The 20,586-nt window shown below is 46.6% G+C and overlaps 1 protein-coding gene across 2 annotated transcripts in view; it reads left to right on the top strand.

Annotated features, from left to right (window-relative positions):
* Positions 1-14,652, top strand: part of Wbp1l (WW domain binding protein 1 like) — a 112,082-nt gene extending 97,430 nt beyond the window's left edge. The window contains exons 3-8 of one of the 2 annotated variants that reach the window (XM_035441787.1): positions 2,927-3,105; positions 12,265-12,327; positions 12,446-12,489; positions 13,256-13,276; positions 14,011-14,103; positions 14,139-14,652. In XM_035441787.1, coding sequence (XP_035297678.1) covers positions 2,927-3,105; positions 12,265-12,327; positions 12,446-12,489; positions 13,256-13,276; positions 14,011-14,062 — 359 coding nt within the window. In that variant the 3' untranslated portion in view covers positions 14,063-14,103; positions 14,139-14,652. Of the gene's footprint in view, positions 1-2,926; positions 3,106-12,264; positions 12,328-12,445; positions 12,490-13,255; positions 13,277-14,010 lie in introns of both variants that reach the window. The other variant, XM_035441786.1, reaches the window with a different exon arrangement.
* Positions 14,653-20,586: the final 5,934 nt, after the last annotated feature.

Genomic DNA, 20,586 nt, shown 5'->3' with positions numbered 1-20,586 from the left:
TGTGAATTCTAGGTCAGGCTGGTCTACACAGTGAGTTCTAGGGCATTCAGGAATATGTACAGAGACCCTGTCTCAAAAACAAAAGCATAACCTGCAAACAGAACAGAACAAAAACACATAGCATCATATGCTATATAGAACTGTATGTAGTATGTTTTTGTGTGACTGGTAGTAATAGGCTTGTTCATATCACCATCCCCACAAACACATGAGTAAAGTGATAAGAATATTTTCAGGGATGGCAATATATGGCTAAGTGGGTAAAGGCACTTGCCACCAGGCCTGACAACCAGAGTTCAATCCCTAGAACTCACATGCTATGCTAGGAGAGAACCAACTCCTGCAAATTGTCCTCTGACCTCTGTATGCATGCTATAGTACAGAAATGCCAATGATGTGCACGCATGCGCACACACATTAATATTAACCAAACATTTTGAGCTCCAGTATAACCGCATGCATGCCTTGTGTGCCATAAGTATAGAGCTGGAAAGATGGCTCAATGGCTAAGAGCAACTATTGCTGTTGCAGGGGACCAGAGTCTGATTCCCAGCACCCAAACCATGTTGAGCAGCTCACAATCACCTGCACTCCAGTTCCAGGGTATCTGCTGCCCTCTTCTGGCCTCTGAGAGCACCTGCAGGCATGTACACATATCGACCCCACACACATACAAATGCATAGGAAAATAAAATAAATTGTAGATGGAGTTATGGCTCAGTGGTCAAGAGCAATCACTACTCCTCCAGAGGATTTGAGCTCAGTTCCTAGCACCACACTGGGTGGCTCACACATGCCTGTAGCTCTGGCTCCAGGGGCTTAAACGTCCTGGCCTTCGCAGGTACCTGCACTCACACGGCACGGATAGATAAGCAAGCACATACTCAGAAATAAACATAACTATCTAAACAAATAAATGAGACTATAAATGAGAAATAGTGTTAGACCCGCCCCCCCCCGGAAAACTCGGGTATCCAGGGTCCCAGGCCACGATCGTAGTCACCCCATTCACCAGGCAGATTCGAGAGCTTGCTGCAAACTGCATGAGGCTTTATTGTTTTTTTAACGAGGTAACTCCATGTTAGCTCGGGTCTTTCACCCACCCGCCATGGCGGATGGCTCGCAAAAGACAGTTTGAACCGGCTTCGAGAGATCTTGTAGGGCAGCATAAGGGGAGTGTCTAGGGGTATGCACAGGCTCACGATTGGTGTGTCTCCAGGCTTGGAGGGCTTGCCCTGTGTAGATTGGTCAACTGGTTGTTATGTCCCATAGGCCCTCCCAGGATGGTTGCTATGCTGTGTGTCATTGCTGTGCGCTTGTCCGCAAAGTATACCCAGGGTCGTAAAGCATAGCGCCACCAGCTAACTTCTGATTGGTTCCTTGTCACGAGGCAGGCACCTAACCTCTAGTGACTAAGACAAGGTCATAGAGAGCACATGTTACTGTCATGGCTGCCGAAATGAGGAGCTGGTCCCTTCAATAGTATGGTAAGGAGAGGACTTTGGTAAAACTCTATTTCCATGGTTTCAGGCAATATGTCCCTCATGTGGCTCTCAGCTTGTTTTGAGTTTCTTGGGTTAGGAATTTTTCTCGAATGAACTGTTTAAGCTGTTTAAAAACCATGTCTGCAGACTCTCAATTTAGGATTTTTGTATGTGTAACTTTTCTATTACTATCCTTTTCTTCCAGAGGTCCTAGTTATTTGGCCCCAGTGCTTTGGTGCTGGGGCACCACAGTGCACCATGGTGGTAGCACGTGGTGAAGGGCTGTTCACTTCATGGTTGGGAAGGTGTCTTAGTTTGGGTTCTTATTACTGTTAACAGACACCAGGTTCTTAGAAAGGAAACTTCTAATCGAGGGTGGCTCGTCCATTATCATCATGGTGGGGAGCACGGAGGCAGGCGGTGAGCTGGGAGTCCTACATCCTGATAGGCAGGCAACAGGAAGTGGACTGACTGATGCACTGGGCAGCATCCTGAGCATAGGAAACCTCAAAGCCCACCCCCACAGTGACACTTCCTCCAACAAGGCCACACCCATCCCAGCAAAGCCACCCCTGCAACTAGTGCCCCACCCTATGAGATAATGAGGACCAATTAGATTCAAACTACCACAGACTGAAAGAGACAAAATGGGACCAGTTTCTCAAGAACTCCTTAAAGGGCATATTCCCGATGACTTAACTGTAAGAGCACAGCTCCGATGGGAGCCAAGACAAACCACAAAGTCACACAGCACAGCAAACCTCACAGGAGGGTTTGGGCGAGGGAAAGCCAGGAGGGGCCTGCCTCTGCCAGGGTGAGGAGCCAACACTAGCATCCTTCTGTAAACTATAAGCAGGCTTTTAATTGAAACGCTATTCATCAATAAAAATGGCTATTGATAAAATATTAGTAGTGATGCTGACATTTTTCACATTAGTAATTTGAATTTACTTTTCTTTGGACTGTCTGTGTCCTTTGATAGTTTTAATGAAATACCCGTTAGAATTAAAGGAAATCTCTTACTTTATTTTATAGATGGGTTCTAATGTATTCCCATCTGGCCTCAACTTCTTGACCTTGAACTCCTGACCCTCCCGCCTGCACCTCCAGAATGCTGGGATTACAGAGTCGTGCTACCAAGCCTAGTTTATGCAGTGCTGGCTATAACACCGATGAGCAACATAAGACCCAGGGGTCGAGTAATTTGTAGCCACCCCACTGCTTAAACGGTAGAACTGGGTTGTAATCCAGATCTTCTGACTCCACCTATAGATTGACCCACGTTATGTTCTATCCGCTCCAGGGGTGCAGGTTTACGCCTTATCTTCCTCCCATTCTCACTGGCTGAGCATTTTAAATCATTTTAGGAAGGGGTTTGCAGTAAGCGCACGCGATCCTTCCTCTTCGCGGGATCTCACGCCTGGCGTCTCTTTTGGCCCCAGGGACTCGCCGTCGTCCGGCTGAGCGTTCGCCGGTTGAGACGATGGCGGCTGGGGCGCCGGATCCGCAAGCACGATTTGGTCAGTCTGTGAAGGGGCTTCTCACGGAGAAGGTGAACACCTGCGGGACCGACGTGATAGCGCTCACCAAGCAGGTGCTGAAAGGCTCCCGCAGCTCCGAGGTGAGCGGGGCGAGCACTTCCGGGAGGGGCGCGCGTTGCATCCTGGGAGTGAGGGCGATTGGCCCGCCGCCTTTGGCAGCCTAGGTCGGTGCAGCTTCTTCAGTTTGGGATGAGCGGATGTGGCTGGTAGAGGATCTGTGATGGGAACCTGTGTTCTGGAAAGGGAAGAGGCACAGGCCAAGCCGCGGTGCCTGTTATCAGGGTTATCTGTGGATTTCCTGGCCTCCCGCCCTCCCCGGGTCCTGGCAACCTGGCCCTGTTCCTGCTCCCGACTCCTCTCCTTCCCGCCCAGGTGGTTTCTCCTCAGCACCCGCCTGTCACCCCAGCAGCCCTCTCCTGGCCTGGGCCTTCTCCCACCCGCTTGTAACCCCACACAGCCCTCTCCTGGACCTGGGCCTTCCCCATCCGCCTGTCACCCCACCAGCCCTCTCCTGGCCTGAGCCTTCTCCCGCCACCCCCTCCCCCCGTCACCCCCCCAGCCCTCTCCACGGCCTTGGCCTTCTCCCACACACCTGTCACCCACCCAGCCCAATCCTTGGTCAGGGCCTTCTCCCACCCCCCTGTATCCCCTCCCAGCTATCTCCTGGGCCTTCTCCCACCCCTCTGTCACCCCACCCAGCCCTCTCCACGGCCTGGGACTTCTCCCAAACACCTGTCACTCACCCAGCCCGCTCGTTGGTCTGGGCCTTCTCCCACCTGCTTGTCATCCCACCCAGCCCTCTCCTCGGCCTGGGTCTTCTCCCACCCGCCAGTCACCCCAGCAGCCCTCTCCACAGCCTTGGCCTTCTCCCACACACCTGTCACCCACCCAGCCCAATCCTCGGCCTGGACCTTCTCCCACCCCCTGTATACCCTCCCAGCTATCTCCTGGGCCTTCTCCCACCCCCTGTCACCCTACCCAGTCCTCTCCTGGGCCTTGGCCTTCTCCCACCCAACTATCAACCAACCCCGACAACTCCTGGGCCTGGGCCTTTTCCCACCCACCTGTCAACCAAAAGTATTCTCCACGGCTTGGGCCTCCTCCTACCCACCTGTCACCCCAACAGCCCTCTCCTGGGATTGGGCCTTCTCCCACCCCCCTGTCACCCCACCCAACCCTCTCCTGGGCCTTCTCCCACCCCCCTTTTACCCCACCCAGCCCTTTCCTGGGCCTGGGCCTTCTCCCACCCCCCTGTCACCCCACCCAGCCCTCTCCTGGGCCTGGGCCTTCTCCCACCCCTGTTACCCCACCCAGCCATCTCCTGGGCCTGGGCCTTCTCCCACCCCCCTTTTACCCCACCCAGCCCTTTCCTGGGCCTGGGCCTTCTCCCACCCCCTGTCACCCCACCCAGCCCTCTCCTGGGCCTGGGCCTTCTTCTACCCTCTGTTACCCCACCCAGCCATCTCCTGGGCCTGGGCCTTCTCCCACACCCCTGTCACCCCACCCAGCCATCTCCTGGGCCTTCTCCCACCCCCTCTTACCCCACCCAGCCCTCTCCTGGCCTGGGCCTTCTCCCACACCCCTGTCACCCCACCCAGCCCTCTCCTGGGCCTGGGCCTTCTCCCACCCCCTGTTACCCCACCCAGCCATCTCCTGGGCCTTCTCCCACACCCCTGTCACCCCACCCAGCCCTCTCCTCGGCCTGGGCCTTCTCCCACCTGCCTGTCACCCCACCCAGCCCTCTCCACGGCCTGGGACTTCTCCCAAACACCTGTCACTCACCCAGCCCGCTCGTTGGTCTGGGCCTTCTCCCACCTGCCTGTCACCCCACCCAGCCCTCTCCACGGCCTGGGACTTCTCCCAAACACCTGTCACTCACCCAGCCCGCTCGTTGGTCTGGGCCTTCTCCCACCCCTCTGTCACCCCACCCAGCCCTCTCCACGGCCTGGGACTTCTCCCAAACACCTGTCACTCACCCAGCCCGCTCGTTGGTCTGGGCCTTCTCCCACCTGCTTGTCATCCCACCCAGCCCTCTCCTCGGCCTGGGTCTTCTCCCACCCGCCAGTCACCCCAGCAGCCCTCTCCACAGCCTTGGCCTTCTCCCACACACCTGTCACCCACCCAGCCCTCTCCTGGGCCTGGGCCTTCTCCCACCCCCTGTTACCCCACCCAGCCATCTCCTGGGCCTTCTCCCACACCCCTGTCACCCCACCCAGCCCAATCCTCGGCCTGGACCTTCTCCCACCCCCTGTATACCCTCCCAGCTATCTCCTGGGCCTTCTCCCACCCCCTGTCACCCTACCCAGTCCTCTCCTGGGCCTTGGCCTTCTCCCACCCAACTATCAACCAACCCCGACAACTCCTGGGCCTGGGCCTTTTCCCACCCACCTGTCAACCAAAAGTATTCTCCACGGCTTGGGCCTCCTCCTACCCACCTGTCACCCCAACAGCCCTCTCCTGGGATTGGGCCTTCTCCCACCCCCCTGTCACCCCACCCAACCCTCTCCTGGGCCTTCTCCCACCCCCCTTTTACCCCACCCAGCCCTTTCCTGGGCCTGGGCCTTCTCCCACCCCCCTGTCACCCCACCCAGCCCTCTCCTGGGCCTGGGCCTTCTCCTACCCTCTGTTACCCCACCCAGCCATCTCCTGGGCCTGGGCCTTCTCCCACCCCCCTTTTACCCCACCCAGCCCTTTCCTGGGCCTGGGCCTTCTCCCACCCCCTGTCACCCCACCCAGCCCTCTCCTGGGCCTGGGCCTTCTTCTACCCTCTGTTACCCCACCCAGCCATCTCCTGGGCCTGGGCCTTCTCCCACACCCCTGTCACCCCACCCAGCCATCTCCTGGGCCTTCTCCCACCCCCTCTTACCCCACCCAGCCCTCTCCTGGCCTGGGCCTTCTCCCACACCCCTGTCACCCCACCCAGCCCTCTCCTGGGCCTGGGCCTTCTCCCACCCCCTGTTACCCCACCCAGCCATCTCCTGGGCCTTCTCCCACACCCCTGTCACCCCACCCAGCCCTCTCCTCGGCCTGGGCCTTCTCCCACCTGCCTGTCACCCCACCCAGCCCTCTCCTGGGTCTGAACCTTCTCCTTAGGGAAACTTTTCTGGTCTTGGGGCCTCTCTAATCCTCTAGTTTTCCCCCAGCCCCAGGGTTGCTCTTCTCTGGGCAACCTTCCCTTGCCCTAGGACCTGTCTTAGATGTTGCATGCCTTAAGTGTCTGCATAAGGGCTCTGCATGCAGAGGCCACTGGGAGCTGGGCCAATTGCAGCTCCATGACCCCAGTTTCAAGGGCCCCAACTGCTTAGCTTTATTCTAAACTGCCTCCTCTCCCTTTTTAAGTAAGCGACTCTGGCCTATTATTTTTCTTTCCATTTCTGCTCTGGTTAACACTTACCCCTCCCTTCGCTCCCTTTCCCAATGAACTCCAAGTAGGCTTGGTGTTTCACCGCTAGAAGCTGCAGCAAAGAACAATAGTATCTCTTGGGACTATCAGTCCCCTTTCGAAACTCACCCTGGTGTTGCTCTCAACTTCCAAGATTCCTTTCACCCCTTTGTCTGTGGGTTTGTTTATTGCCGTGTTCTTCATTGTTCCTTAGAATAGCCCTTTCCATTGCCCTGTTCTCATCCCCCTTCACCCTCCGCCATCGGATTCCATGAATGGAATGATTTGATGACATGTACACTTTGCCTGTTGAAGTAGGTGTCTGTTGTAGAGAAAGTGTGTGCCTGTTGTGTTCATAGCTCTTGTCTTCATGATACATGCTCATGGACATGTCAGAGGACAAACGAAAAGCAGTGACCTCACATTGCATTGGTATATGTTTCCTACAGGGAAATCAAATGTATCGGGGTGCGTGGTGGGCAAACCTATAATCAGCTAAGGCAAGGGGCCTGGAATACATTAGGGACTGTTTTAAACCTGAAAGCCAGACAGTGGTGGCACACAAACTAAGGGCAGAAAGAAAGGGTTCTAACTGACTCTACCTTGCCCACTGACTTATTCATTCAGCAAATACTTAGTGCTTATTAACAGCTGGTTCTTGAATAAAAATAATAATGGGCCAGGGAGTGGTGGCTCAAGCTGAGGCAGGCTGATCTCTGTGTGTTCCAAGCCAGCCTGGTCTACACACTGAGCTTCAGGACAGGCTCTAAAGTTACAGAGAAACCCTGTCTCACAAATACAAAACAACAAACCCCCTAAAACTTAAAAAGCAAAAGAAACAAAGCCTATGTTGATTTTGTTAGATAAACCACCCATGGATAATAAGACTTGAAATAGGGCCCTAGAATACACTTGTAAAGCAATCAGAGCACAGAATGTCTTTCAGATCTCCATCTCCACTAGTTTCCCTTGCAGATACGCTCGTTATCTTGTTTTTCCATAGTTTGGTAACTCTTGGTCTTAGCTACTCACCTTCAACAAGGGTAACAGTTTTCACTTTAGCTCTCACATCACAGGAATAGCAAGTGTAGTAAGATATTCAGACCCCACACACCTGTAACACTGACCACACCCACTTGGCGTATGGATATGACTGGATAAAAGGATTGAATTGGGGCTCAGAAGGCCCCTTCTGGTCTCAGAGAGCATTAGGGTGGCAGGGTCTACATCCTTGGAGCTGGAGCGATGTGACAGTCATTTGTTTCCTGTGTAAGTTCCTTTCCCCCCAATAAACTCTACTTCATTCTATACTGAGTCTAGTGAATCCTGGTTTCCACACCCACAACCAAGTATCTCCTTTTTCACATACTTGTTTTCCTATGTAATTGCAGTAATAGCACAGATTGTTCTCAGGTCTTTGGGTTTGTGTTGATAGAGTTTCTAACCCACCAGATCCTGCATCATTTTAGTCCCAAATAAATACTTAGAGGCTTCTATTAATTAGAAAATGTTTGGCCTATGGCTAAGGCTTCTTATTGGCTACCTCTTGCACAATTATTAGCCCATTTCTATTAATCTGTGTATTTGTACATGGTCTTTGCTTATTGGTCATGCCCAGACTCTTGCTCCCTTGGCAGCTACATGGCATTTCTCTGGTGACTCACCCTCTACATTCTTTCTGGAATTCTCCTAGTCTCTTGGCCCTGCCTATACTTCCTGCCTGGCTATGTCCTGTGTGTCCATTGGCCGAAACAGCTTTTTTCATCAACCCATAAGAGAAACACATATTCACAGCATACAGAAGGACCTCCCCCATCAAGTTTGCGTTGAATGTTCACAGCATCTAATTCATATTACTTTAAACCTGTTGCATGGCTAGCTTTTACTGACAGTGGCTACAAAACCAAACAAGATCCCAACTGTACAGGAAGTGTTTGTCCTTATTATACTACCCAGTTGTTGAAGTCACCAACCTGTTGTTTTCTGCTGATATGCTTTGTGTGGTCCCATCTGACATACTGTGTTTTAGAGTTCAGTGTCAGAGAAGGTTTGAAGAATTTAAAGAATTGTTATATATTGCTTTTTCCAAATATAAATTATGCAAATCATGATTTTACCTTGTGAGGCTGTATCATGGTTGAGCAGAATTCCTGTGTCATTGTTGTTGGTAATCATATTGACTTTTCTTTTTCGTGATTTATAGATTCTATTTATTTTGTGGAAATGTATGTGTATGAAAAGTATCATACACATCATACAAATGCACACACACACATATTTTTTCCTAGATAAACAAATTGGGTGAAGAAATGGTATAAATATTTTTAAATTTTAAAGAGGTGGGTTTTGGGCCAGCAAGATGGCTCAGCAGTAAAGGTACTTGTAGCCAAGCTGGCCCACTTGAGGTCCATCCCAGTCTGAGGCCCATATGGTGGAAGGAGAGAACCAACTTCCAAAAATTAGTGTCTAACTTCCACAAATGTGCCATGGCATACACATCCCTCTCTCCCTTCTACAGCATAAATAAATACATGTAACTAAACATTTTTTAAAAACTGCGTATAGTAGCACATGCCTTTAATCCCAGCATTTGAGAAGTGGAAGCACGAAGATCTCTGTGAATTTGAGGCCAACATAGTCCACATAGAAGAGTTCTAGCCCAGCAAAGGCTACGTAGTGAGTTCTAGCTTAGACAGGGCTACATAGTAAGACCCTGTACCCCCCAAATTTCTTAAAAGATTGATTTCTATTCAGCTACTAGTGTATATTGAACATTATGAGGAGTTCTCCTTACATGGTACTAGTTGTATAAGACACCAAAACCACTGCCACATTGATTGCCTCTAATAAATTTTTTAAAAAAGAATAGATGGCAGAGTCAAAGCTGACATTATAAGGAAGAGACATAATAAAGCCAGTGAAACACCCAGCAGTGAATAAACATAAGGTACATGAACCTGGGAAAGTGACTCTTGCACATTCAGTGGGATGAAATGCATGACAAGCATGTGGACGCCTGGGGCCAGGGCGGGGAGGTGCGTGTAGAACCATGGACTGTCCCTCCTGCAGGACGTCAACCTGGGGCAAGAGAGTCAGGGATGGGGAATGGGGACAAGAGACGCAGAAAGAACCACCACAGGACAGGATTCTCATCAAGTGGCAAACTTTATTTTTCTCAGGCCAGCTTATATAGTCAGTAGAGCAGGATATGGGAGGGGCAGAATGGGTTGTTTGTGAGCCAGGTGTTAGTGTAGGCAGGATATTAGGAAGCCATAAAGAGGATGTTTGGCAGGGTAAAGAGTTCATGAGTAAGAGGTCCAGGAAGGGTTGCCTAGGTGACTGAGCCTGTGGGTGGAGGACTGGGTCAATTGTTTCTTTTCTTGAGCTGAGGTTCTAAGGAGCTGCTATGTAAAAGTTAATGTACAACTATGTGGCCTGCCAAGCATGGCCTAGGATCTCATGCCAAGCCCTGAGATCTTTGGCTCCCAACAATGGATCAGAAAGGCCTTGAGATGAGAATGTGTACAAGGATTGGGTACCAGTCTGACAGGTGAAAAAGTGAGGAGAAATGTACTTACTCACACAGCCAGTTATTGATAAACAGCTATTCTCTTGCACACTTGTGCTTCAGTTACTCCATTTGAGTCTGGTGCTAGTGAGGGTCATTGTGGGTTTTGTAATCATTAATATTTGTGCAATGATGAAGTAGAACCTAGAGAATATTGTAGGCAAACATTTTACCCCCCGGGCTATACTCACAGCCCCAATATAGTTTTTTTTTTTTTTTTTTTTAATCTCTGTGTGGCACTTGTCTTTGTTACTGCACTTATGTAATTTGTTATTTGTGTGTGTGTGTGTGTGTGTGTGTGTGTGTACGTACGTGCGCATGCATGTGGATTGAAGATAACCTCAGGTGCTGTTTCTTGGATGTCATCTACTTTTTAAAGATCTTGAGACTAGGTCTCTTTGGCATGGGCCTCAGCAAGTAAGTGAAGGAAGCTAGCCATGGAGCTTTGGGATCTGCCCATCTCGCTGCTATGAGCCATCACACTTGGCTCTCCCAGCCCTTGGGTTCTAGGGATAAACTCAGGTCCTTGTTCTTACAAGGCAAGTGCTTTGCTGAGCTCTCCCCAGCCCCTCAGATGTTTAACTTAATGAAATAATATGGGAAGTGATGAAATAGGGGGGCAGTGAGCACACTACAGTTATAAAAATAAGAAACTTAGTGAAGATGGGTGAAAAAGACTGAGTTAAATTATGAGCAAATCAATGATTAAAAACATAGGAGAAAAGTTTGTGGAATCTAGAAAGATTCTCAATACTAAGATTAATACTAAGATTGTTTCTATGATATTCCTTGTTAAAAAGGTAAACCTGGAAGAATTAAATGATAAAATGCTGTAAAGTGTCAGTGAATTCATCTGTCATTCTGGAAAAGGTCTTGGTTCATGTGTAGCTTTAGCTGTCTTGGAACTCACTCTGTAGACCAGGCTGGTCTCGAACTCACACACACAGACCCACACAGACCCACACACACAGACACACACAGACACACACACAGACCCACACACACAGACACACACAGACACACACACAGACCCACACACACACACACACACACAGACACACACACAGACACACACACACACACACACACACACAGATACACACACACACACACACACACACACACACTGACACACACAGATACACACACACACAGATACACACACACCACTGTAGATAGATCCCCCAGTCCTTGAGCTTCTTCCCAGGCCCCTTTTCCTTCACATTTTCCTCTCATTGCACCCCAGACTCTTTTGTGGGAGGTGCGAGACAGGGTTTCTCTGTGTAGCCCTGCGTGTCCTGGAACTCACTCTGTAAAGCAGACTGACCCCAAACTCAGCGATCCATCTGCCTCTGTCTCCTAAGTGCTGGGATTAAAGGTGTGTGCCACCACCTGCGCCTGGCTGACCCATAGACTCTGAAGTCTGTCTCCCTTTTCATTCTTTCTCTTTGGATCAGGCTCTCATGGAGCCCACTAGTGCAGAGCTCACTGTGTAGCTGGAAGTACATTAAACTTCTGGTCCTTTTGCTTCTACTTAGCATGCTGGCATTCCAGGCGTGGGCCACTGCACCCAGTTTATGCAGTACTTGGTATTGAACCCAGGGTCTCGTTTACCCGAGGCAGGCATCCTACACCCTCTAAACTTCAGCCTCAGCCAAATTCTGTTTTTGTTTTTAGATATATACAATTTTATGTTTTTAGATATATACAATTTTATGTTTTGTCTGTGTGTATGTATGTGTACCATGTGTGTGCCTGGTTCATGCAGAAGTCAGAAGAGGGCATTGGATCCCTTGGCATTGGAGCTATAGATTTACCATGTGAGTGCTGGGAACAGAACCTATTGTCCTCTCTAAGGGCAGCAAGTGTCCTTAGCTACTGAGCTGTTCTCCAGCTCCAGAAGTTAGTGGTCCAGCCAAAGCAGTTTTTCTGACTTCTCCCAGTACCTGATGAACAGGTTGTGTGGAGAGCATGGTAGCTCTGGAGCCCTGATTCTTGAGGAGACTGTAGCTTGGAGCCTGTATCTGAACTGCCACTGTGCCAGTGAGATAGATTTCCTTTCTCCAGGCTGGGGATTGAACCAGACCTGCCAAGCTGAGTCACCATCCATTTTTATGTTTTCTTATTTTGACACAGGGTCTCACTAAATATTAGCCAACCTTATTGTAGTCCAGGTAGGCACTGAACTTGTGATCCTCTTGCCTCAGCTTTCCCAGCAGCTGGGATTACTACCACGCCAGTCTCAGAGGTGGGGATTTTCATCATTACTGTTTTATTTTTGTCTTCCAGCTGCTGGGTCAAGCAGCTCGAAACATGGTTCTACAGGAGGATGCCATCTTGCACTCAGAAGATGTAAGAAATAGTTTCTTTCATGGTGTGTGTGTGTGTGTGTGTGTGTGTGTGTGTGTGTGTGTGTGTGTTGTATGATGGCAGGAAAATGGACTATTCTGTTTCTCTCTCTATTATGCAGAGTTTAAGGAAAATGGCAATAATAACAACACATCTTCAGTATCAGTGAGTATGCCCTAACCAGCAGTCACTGACTGCAGCATCCTTATCCTCGGCCTGTGCTCATTCGTTTCTTTCCTGCTTGGGCACATCTTCCCATGGAGGTGGGGGGCAGGGGTGGGGGAGCAGGATGGAGGCGGGAGCCGGATGGAGGTAGGTCGGTTTATCAAGAGGAAAGATGCTGAGGCTTCAGGGAAAGTTGAGATATGGGGGAGTGAAGCTGGAGCCTCTTTGTTTTGAACTTCCCTGTATTAACTGGGAGCTCTACAGGGAGGAAGAACCCATGGGGCAGGGCTTGTCAGGACCACGCTACCACTGTGTGGCACCTGGGAGACACTTGATCAGTGTCTGTCCACTCTGTGCTCAGTGTCTTTCCTCCCCTAAAGAATGGAGTGTGATGGTAGCTGGTATCCTGTATATAACACAGCACCAGTAACATAGAAATCATTCAGATTCTTGTGCACAGACAGGGCCTTCATTGTAATTTTGAAGAAAACTATAATTGAATTTGCCTTTTGTTGTATTTTTTCTTGTCTTATATTTTATGTGGTCGATAAGATGCTTGTATACCTTATTGGGATTGTGTGGCTGAGAATTCAAATCCTGATAGCTAATGTTGAAGCTGTTTTTACGTGTGTACATATTGATTATGTGGTTATTAGTCTCCATGTAATCATACTAAGTTTAAGCCAGGTGTATTCTGCTGATGATAACTTCTCTTGGTTCACTGGGTATCCCTGTTTCTTTCCTTTTTTCCCCCTTCCTGACCTAGGCAAGAAGCTATTCAGAAGAAGTAAGTGATCTCAGAGGAGGTGGGTGGGGATGACTGAAGCATGCTGGGAGTGGCACTGCTGTACCCAGGATCAGTGGAAAACTGGTTGACACATGCCTTTAAATGACTATGTTCTGGATCTCTTAGAATTTAAAAAATTCTAGAAATTTAAAAAACATGATGTATTTTAAAGGTGTGCAGAAACTGGATTCACTGCCTGTTAAGTTCTAGAAGTTACAGGGTACAGAGGTCACCCTTAGGAATAGACATCTGTTTATGCTGGTAATATTCATAAATAGAGCAAACGTATTAAAGTCATTAAATGCTCTCATTTTATTAGCTATATTAAGTTTTTGTAAGCTTTTTTTCTTTTAAATTTAAGGCCTCCCACTATGTAGTCGAGGCTAACCTGAACTTACAATCCTGACTCCATTTCCTGAGTGGTTGGTCACAGGTGTGTGCCACCATGCCATCCGCACAAACCCTTCTTCATGGTTTACTTTCCTCTCCAACCTTGTGATGGAATCATACTGTATTTCCATGGTGGCCTCAGACTCTTGGGTTCAAGTGATCCTCCCCCTGCCTTAGCCCCCTGAGTAACGGAACAAACAATTGTGCCACAGTGCCAGATGCAGAGTTTAAACACCTCTGAGGCCCAAGTAGGTAACAAGATTGATGCATTAAAGGATAGATTATACAAAGAAATGTCTTTCCTGATCACTTCAGACCACCCTTTCCTCTGTTTTGATTTCTAGTGTTGAACAGTCACCTGACCTGCAGGACCAGTTGAGTCATTTATTGAAGTAGCGTGTCATGACAGAAACTGACTTCCTGGCCTGATGCTGAGGGTGCCTCCTTTACACTTCCTGGCCTGATGCTGAGGGTGCCTCCTTTACACTTCCTGGCCTGATGCTGAGGGTGCCTCCTTTACACTTCCTGGCCTGATGCTGAGGGTGCCTCCTTTACACTTCCTGGCCTGATGCTGAGGGTGCCTCCTTTACACTTCCTGGCCTGATGCTGAGGGTGCCTCCTTTACACAGCCATCACTCTGTGGACTGGGTTTCCATTTTCATCTCCAAAAATTCATCCAGAAAAGACTTGGGATTGAACTTGGGACCACTTCTTTTGGTTTTTTGAGACAAGGTTTCTCTGTGTAGCCCTGCCTGTCCTGGAATACACTCTGTAGACCTGGCTGGTCTCTAACTCAGAGATCTGCCTGCCTCTGTCTCCTGAGTGCTGAGATTAAAGGTGTGCACTACCAATGTCTGGCCTTGGAATCACTTCTTAAATTGGATTAACCCATGCTCTTATCAGATATTTAAGTTGTATTTAATTTCATGTTAAAAATATGTTCAATCATTAGTACTGAAAATAAAAGACACCTTAGCTTGCTAAAAGCTGTATTGCTGTATTGTCTGATGTGATCCTCTGTAAGCACATTGCTGTGTCTTTTTTTTTTTAATTTTTTTATTAGTTCAAATTCGGAACAAGCTTGCTTCACATGTCAATCCCTTCTCCCTCCCCTCCTCTCCAACCCCCCTCCCCCCGCTTGTCCCCCACCCCATCCACCCTCCACTCCCAGGCAGGGTAGGGCCCTCGACAGGGCTCCCCAAAGTCCCCTGCATCATCCTGGGCTGGGCCTAGGCCCTTCCCCCATGTGTTCAGGCCAAGAGTACATCCCTTCAGGTGGGATGGGCTCTCAAAGTCCCTTCTTACACCAGGAATAAATACTAATCCACTACCAGGGGCCCCCTAGAGTGCGGAGGCCTCCTTATTGATATCCATGTTCAGGGGTCTGGATCAGTCCCGTGTTGGCCTCCCAGACAGCAGTCTGGGGTCCATGTGCTCCCCCTTGTTCAGGCCAGCTGATTCTGTAGCTTTCACCAGCCTGGTACTGACCACTTTGATCTTCATTCCTCCCTCTCTGAAACTAGGTTCCAGAGTTCAGTTCAGTGTATATCTGTGGATGTTTGCATCTGCTTCCATCAGCCACTGGATGAGGGTCTAGGATGGCATAAAAAGCAGTCATCAATCTCATCATAGGGGAAGGGCATTTAGACGATCCTATCCACCATTGCCTAGATTGTCAGTTTGTGTCATCCTTGTAGATCTCTGGAAATCTCCCTAGTGCCAGATCTCTCCTCGGACCTATAATGGCTCCCTCTGTTATGGTATCTCTCATCCTGCTCTCCTCTATTCTTCCCCCAACTCAACATTTCTGCTCCTCCATTTCCTCCTCTCCTCTCCTCTTCTCCTCCTCACATTCTGCCAGCTCCCCCTCCCCTCCCCTCAGGCTTCCAGTTAGGTCAGGAGTTCCTGCCACTTCCCATTCCTGGGGTCCATGCATTTATCCCCTAGAGTCCTTCTTGTTTCCTAGTTTCTTTGCTGAAGAGGATTGTAGGCTGGTAATCCTTTGCTCGATGTCTAAAATTCATATATGAGTGAGTACATACCATGTTTGTCTTTTTGTGACTGGGTTACCTATCTCAGGATGGTTTCTTCTGGTTCCATTCATTTGCCTGGGAATTTCAAGATTCCATTGCTTTTTTCTGCTGAGTAGTACTCCATTGTATAAATGTACCACATTTTCTCTATCCATTCTTCAGTTGAGGGGCATCTAGTTTGCTTCCAGGTTCTGGCTATTGCAAACAATGCTGCTATGAACATGGTTGAACAGATATCCTTGTATGAATATGCATTATTTGGGTATATGCCCAAGAGAGGAATTGTTGGATCTTGAGGTAGACTGATTCCCATTTTTCTGAGCAACCGCCATACTGATTTCCAAAGTGGTCTTACAAGTTTGCAATCCCACCAGCAATGGAGGAGTGTTCCTTTTTCTCCACATCCTCTCCAGCATAGATTGCCATTGGTGTTTTTGATTTTAGCCATTCTGGCTGGTGTAAGATGGTATCTCAGAGTTGTTTTGAGTTGCATTTCTCTGATGGTCAAGGATTTTGAGCACTTTCTTAAGTGTCTTTCCGCTATATGAGATTCCTCTATTGAGAATTCTCTATTTAGTTCTATACCCCACCTTTTAATTTCATTGTTTGGTGTTTTGGTGGCTAGCTTCTTGAGCTCCTTGTATATTTTGGAAATCAGCCCTCTGTCAGATGTGGGGTTGGTGAAGATCTTTTCCCATTCTGTGGGCTGTCATTTTGTCTTACTGACTGTGTCCTTTGCCTTGCAGAAGCTTCTCAGTTTCAGGAGGTCCCATTTATTAATTGCAGATCTCAATGTCTGTGCTACTGGTGTAATGTTCAGGAAGTGATCCCCTTCCTGAACAAGGGTTCAAGGGTATCTCCCACTTTCTCCTCTAGAAGATTCAGTGTGGCTGGATTTATGTTGAGATCTTTGATCCATTTGCACTAAAGTTTTGTGCATGGTGATAGATATGGATCTATCTGTCTGCAATCTTCTGCATGTCCGAATCCAGTTATGCCAGCACCATTTGTTGAAAATGCTATCTTTTTATCATTATATAGATTTAGCATCTTTGTCAAAAATAAGGTGATCATAGGTGTGTAGGTTAATATCAGGGTTTTCAATTCAATTCCATTCGCCTATTTTTGTACCAATACCAAGCTGTTTTCAGAACTATGGCTCTATAATAGAGCTGGAAGTCAGGGATGGTGATGCCTCCAGAAGATCCTTTATTGTACAGAGTTGTTTTGGCTATCCTGGGTTTTTTGTTTTGTACAGAGTTGTTTTGACTATCCTGGCCTCGAACTCACAGAAATCCACCTGCCTCTGCCTCCCAAGTGTTGGGATTAAAGGCGTGTGCCACCAATGCCCGGCTGAGTATTGTTCTTTCAAGGTCTGTGAAGAACTGTGTTGGGATTTTGATGGGGATTGCGTTGAATCTGTAGATTACTTATGGCGAGATTGCCATTTTTACTATGTTGATTCTACCTATCTAAGAGCATGGGAGATCTTTCCATTTTCTGGTACCTTCTTTAATTTCTTTCTTTAAAGACTCAAAGTTTTTACTGTACAGGTCTTTAACTTTTTTGGTTAGTGTTACCCCAAGATATTTTATGTTGCTTGTGGATATTGTGAAGGGTGTTTCTCTGATTTCTATCTCATTGCATTTATCATCTGTATATAGTAGGGCTACTGATTTTTTTTTGAGTTAATTTTGTATCCTGCTACTTTGCTGAAGGTGTTTATCAGCTGTAGGAGTTCCCTGGTAGAGTTTTTTGGGTCACTTATGTAGACTATCATATCATCTGAAAATAGTGAAAGTTTGACTTCTTCCTTTCCAATTTGTATCTCTTTGATCCCCTTTTCTTGTCTTATTGCTCTAGCTAGAACTCCAAATACAATACTGAAGAGATATGGAGAGAGTGGACAGCCTTGTCTTGTTCCTGATTTTAGAGGAAACGCTTTGAGTTTTTTCTCCATTTATTTGATGTTGGCTGTTGGTTTGGTGTATATTGCTTTTATCATGTTTAGATATTTTCCTGTTATTCCTGTTCTCCTCAAGATCTTTATCATGAAGGGATGTTGGATTTTGTCAAAGGCTTTTTCAGCATCTAGTGAGATGATCATGTGGTTTTTCCTTTTCAGTTTGTTTATATAGTGGATTACATTGATGGATTTCTGTATGTTGAACCATCCTTGCATCCCTGGGATGAAGCCTACTTGATCGTGGTGGATGATTTTTCTGATGTGCTCTTCTATTCGATTTGCCAATATTTTGTTGAGTACTTTTGCATCGATGTTCATGAGGGATATTGATCTATAATTCTCTTTTTTAGTTGTATCTTTTGGTGACTTGGGTATCAAAGAGATTATAGCCTCCTAAAAAGAGTTTGGCAATGTCCCTTCTGCTTCTATTGTGTGGAACAGTTTGAGGAGTACTGGTGTTAGCTCTTGTTTGAATTTCTGGTAGAATTCAGCAGTGAAGCCATCTGGTCCTGGGCTTTTTTTGGTTGGGAGGCTTTTAATGACTGCTTCTATTTCATTAGGGGTTATAGGTCTATTTAAACTGCTTATCTGTTCTTGGTTTAATTTTGGTAAGTGATATCTATCCAGAAAATTGTTCATTTCCTTTAGATTTTTCCAATTTTGTAGAGTACAGTTTTTCAAAGTATGACCTGATGATTCTCTGGATTTCCTCAATGTCTGTTGTTATATCCCCCTTTTCATTTCTGATTTTGTTAATTAGCATGCTCTCTCTCTGCCTTTTGGTTAGTTTGGACAGAGGTTTGTTTATCTTGTTGATCTCCTCAAAGAACCAACTCTTTGTTTCATTGATTCTTTGTAACGTTTTCCTAGTTTCTACTTTATTGATTTCAGTCCTCAGATTGATTATTTCCTGGCTTCTACTCCTCCGTGGTGAGTTTGCTTCTTTTTGCTCTAAAGCTTTCAGTTGTTCTGTCAATTCTCTAGTGTGACTTTTCTCTAGTTTCTTCATGTGGGCACTTCGTGCTATGAACTTTCCTCTTAGCACTGCTTTCAGAGTGTCCCATAAGTTTGGGTATGTTGTGTCTACATTCTCATTAAATTCTAGGAAGTCTTTAATTTCTTTTTTATTTCTTCCTCACCCCAGGAATGGTGCAACTGGGTGTTATTCAATTTCTACGAGTTTGTAGGTTTTCTGCAATTTGTATTGCTGTTGAATTCTAGCTTTAAAGCATGGTGATCTGATAAGATACAGGGAGTTATTTCAATTCTTTTGGAACTGTGGAGGTTTGCTTTGTTGCCAACTATGTGGTCAATTTTAGAGAAGGTGCCATGTGGCACCGAGAAGAAGGTATATTCTTTTGTTTTTGGATGGAATGTTCTATAGATGTCTGTTAATCCCAATTGGGTCATAACTTCTGTTAGATCCTTTGTTTCTTTGTTAAGTTTCTGTCTGGTGTTCCTGTCTAGTGGTGAAAGAGGGGTGTTGAAGTCTCTTACTATAAGTGTGTGTGGTTTTATGTGTGGTTTTTGCTTAGTAATGTTTCTTTTACAAATGGGGGTGCCTTTGTATTTGGGGCATAGATGTTCAGGATTGAGACTTCATCTTGATGGACTTTTCCTGTGATGAGTATGAAATGCCCTTCTTCATCTCTTTTGATTGATTTTAGTTTAAAGTCTAATTTGTTAGATATTAGGATTGCTACACCAGCTTGTTTCTTGGGTCCATTTGATTGGAAAAATCTTTTCCCAACCCTTTACTCTGAGGTAGCGCCTGTCTCTGAAGTTGAGGTATGTTTCTTGTATACAGCAGAAGGATGGATTCTGTCTTCATATCATTCTGTTAACCTGTATCTTTTTATAGGCAGGTTAAGACCATTTACATTGAGGGATATTGATGTCCATTGATTGTTGGTTCTTGTTTGTTTTGTATTTGTTGTTGTTGGTGTCATTGTTTGTGGCTTTCACCCTCCTGTTTCTTTTCCTGTTTGGTAAAGTTGAATTATTTATTACCTATGTTTTTGTGAGTGTAGCTATCTTCGTTGGGTTGGAGTTTTCCCTCTAGGACTTTCTGTAGTGCTGGATTTGTGGATATGTATTGTTTAAATCTGTTTTTGTCATGGAATATCTTTTTTTCTCCATCTATAGTGATTGAAAGCTTTGCTGGGTACAGTAGTCTGGGTTGGCATCCATGTTCCCTTAGTGTTTGTAGGACATCTGTCCAGGACCTTCTGGCTTTCAAAGTCTCCATTGAAAGTCGGGTGTGATTATGATAGGTCTGCCTTTATATGTTACTTGACCTTTTTCTTTTGCTGCTCTTAATGTTTTCTCTTTATTCTATAAGTTTGGTGTTTTGATTATTATGTGGCGAGGGGAGTTCTTTTTGTGGTCCAGTCTATTTGGTGTTGTGTAAGCTTCTTGTACTTTCATAGGCATATCCTTCTGTAGGTTGGGGAAGTTTTCATCTATGATTCTGTTGAATATGTTTTCTGTACCTTTAACCTGTATTTCTTCACCATCTTCTATACCTATTATTCTTAGATTCAGTCTTTTCACGGTGTCCCATATTTCCTGGATATTTTGTATTAGGGATTTGTTGGACTTGAGATATTTTTGGTCGATGACTGTGTATACTCTAGCGAGTCTTCAACAACTGAGGTTCTCTCTTCCATCTCTTGTATTCTATTGGTTATACTCACATCCTTAGATCCTGATCGTTTATCCAGCCTTTGTATTTCCAGCATCCCCTCATTCTGTGTTTTCTTTATTGTTTCTATTTCAGCTTTCATGCCTTGAACTGTTTCCAGTGCTTCCTTCACTTGTTTGGTTGTTTTTTCTTTAGATTCTTTTAAGAGAATTACTTATTTCTTGATTTTTTTTGTTTGTTTTTTCTTCTATTTCTTTAAGAGATTTTCTTGTTTCCT

This window comes from Cricetulus griseus, chromosome 3, assembly GCF_003668045.3.
Source record: "Cricetulus griseus strain 17A/GY chromosome 3, alternate assembly CriGri-PICRH-1.0, whole genome shotgun sequence".
In the NCBI taxonomy this organism is placed as follows: Eukaryota; Metazoa; Chordata; class Mammalia; order Rodentia; family Cricetidae; genus Cricetulus; species Cricetulus griseus.
The sequence above is the reverse complement of the archived record's forward strand: the minus strand, read 5'-3'. Positions and strand labels throughout refer to the sequence as shown.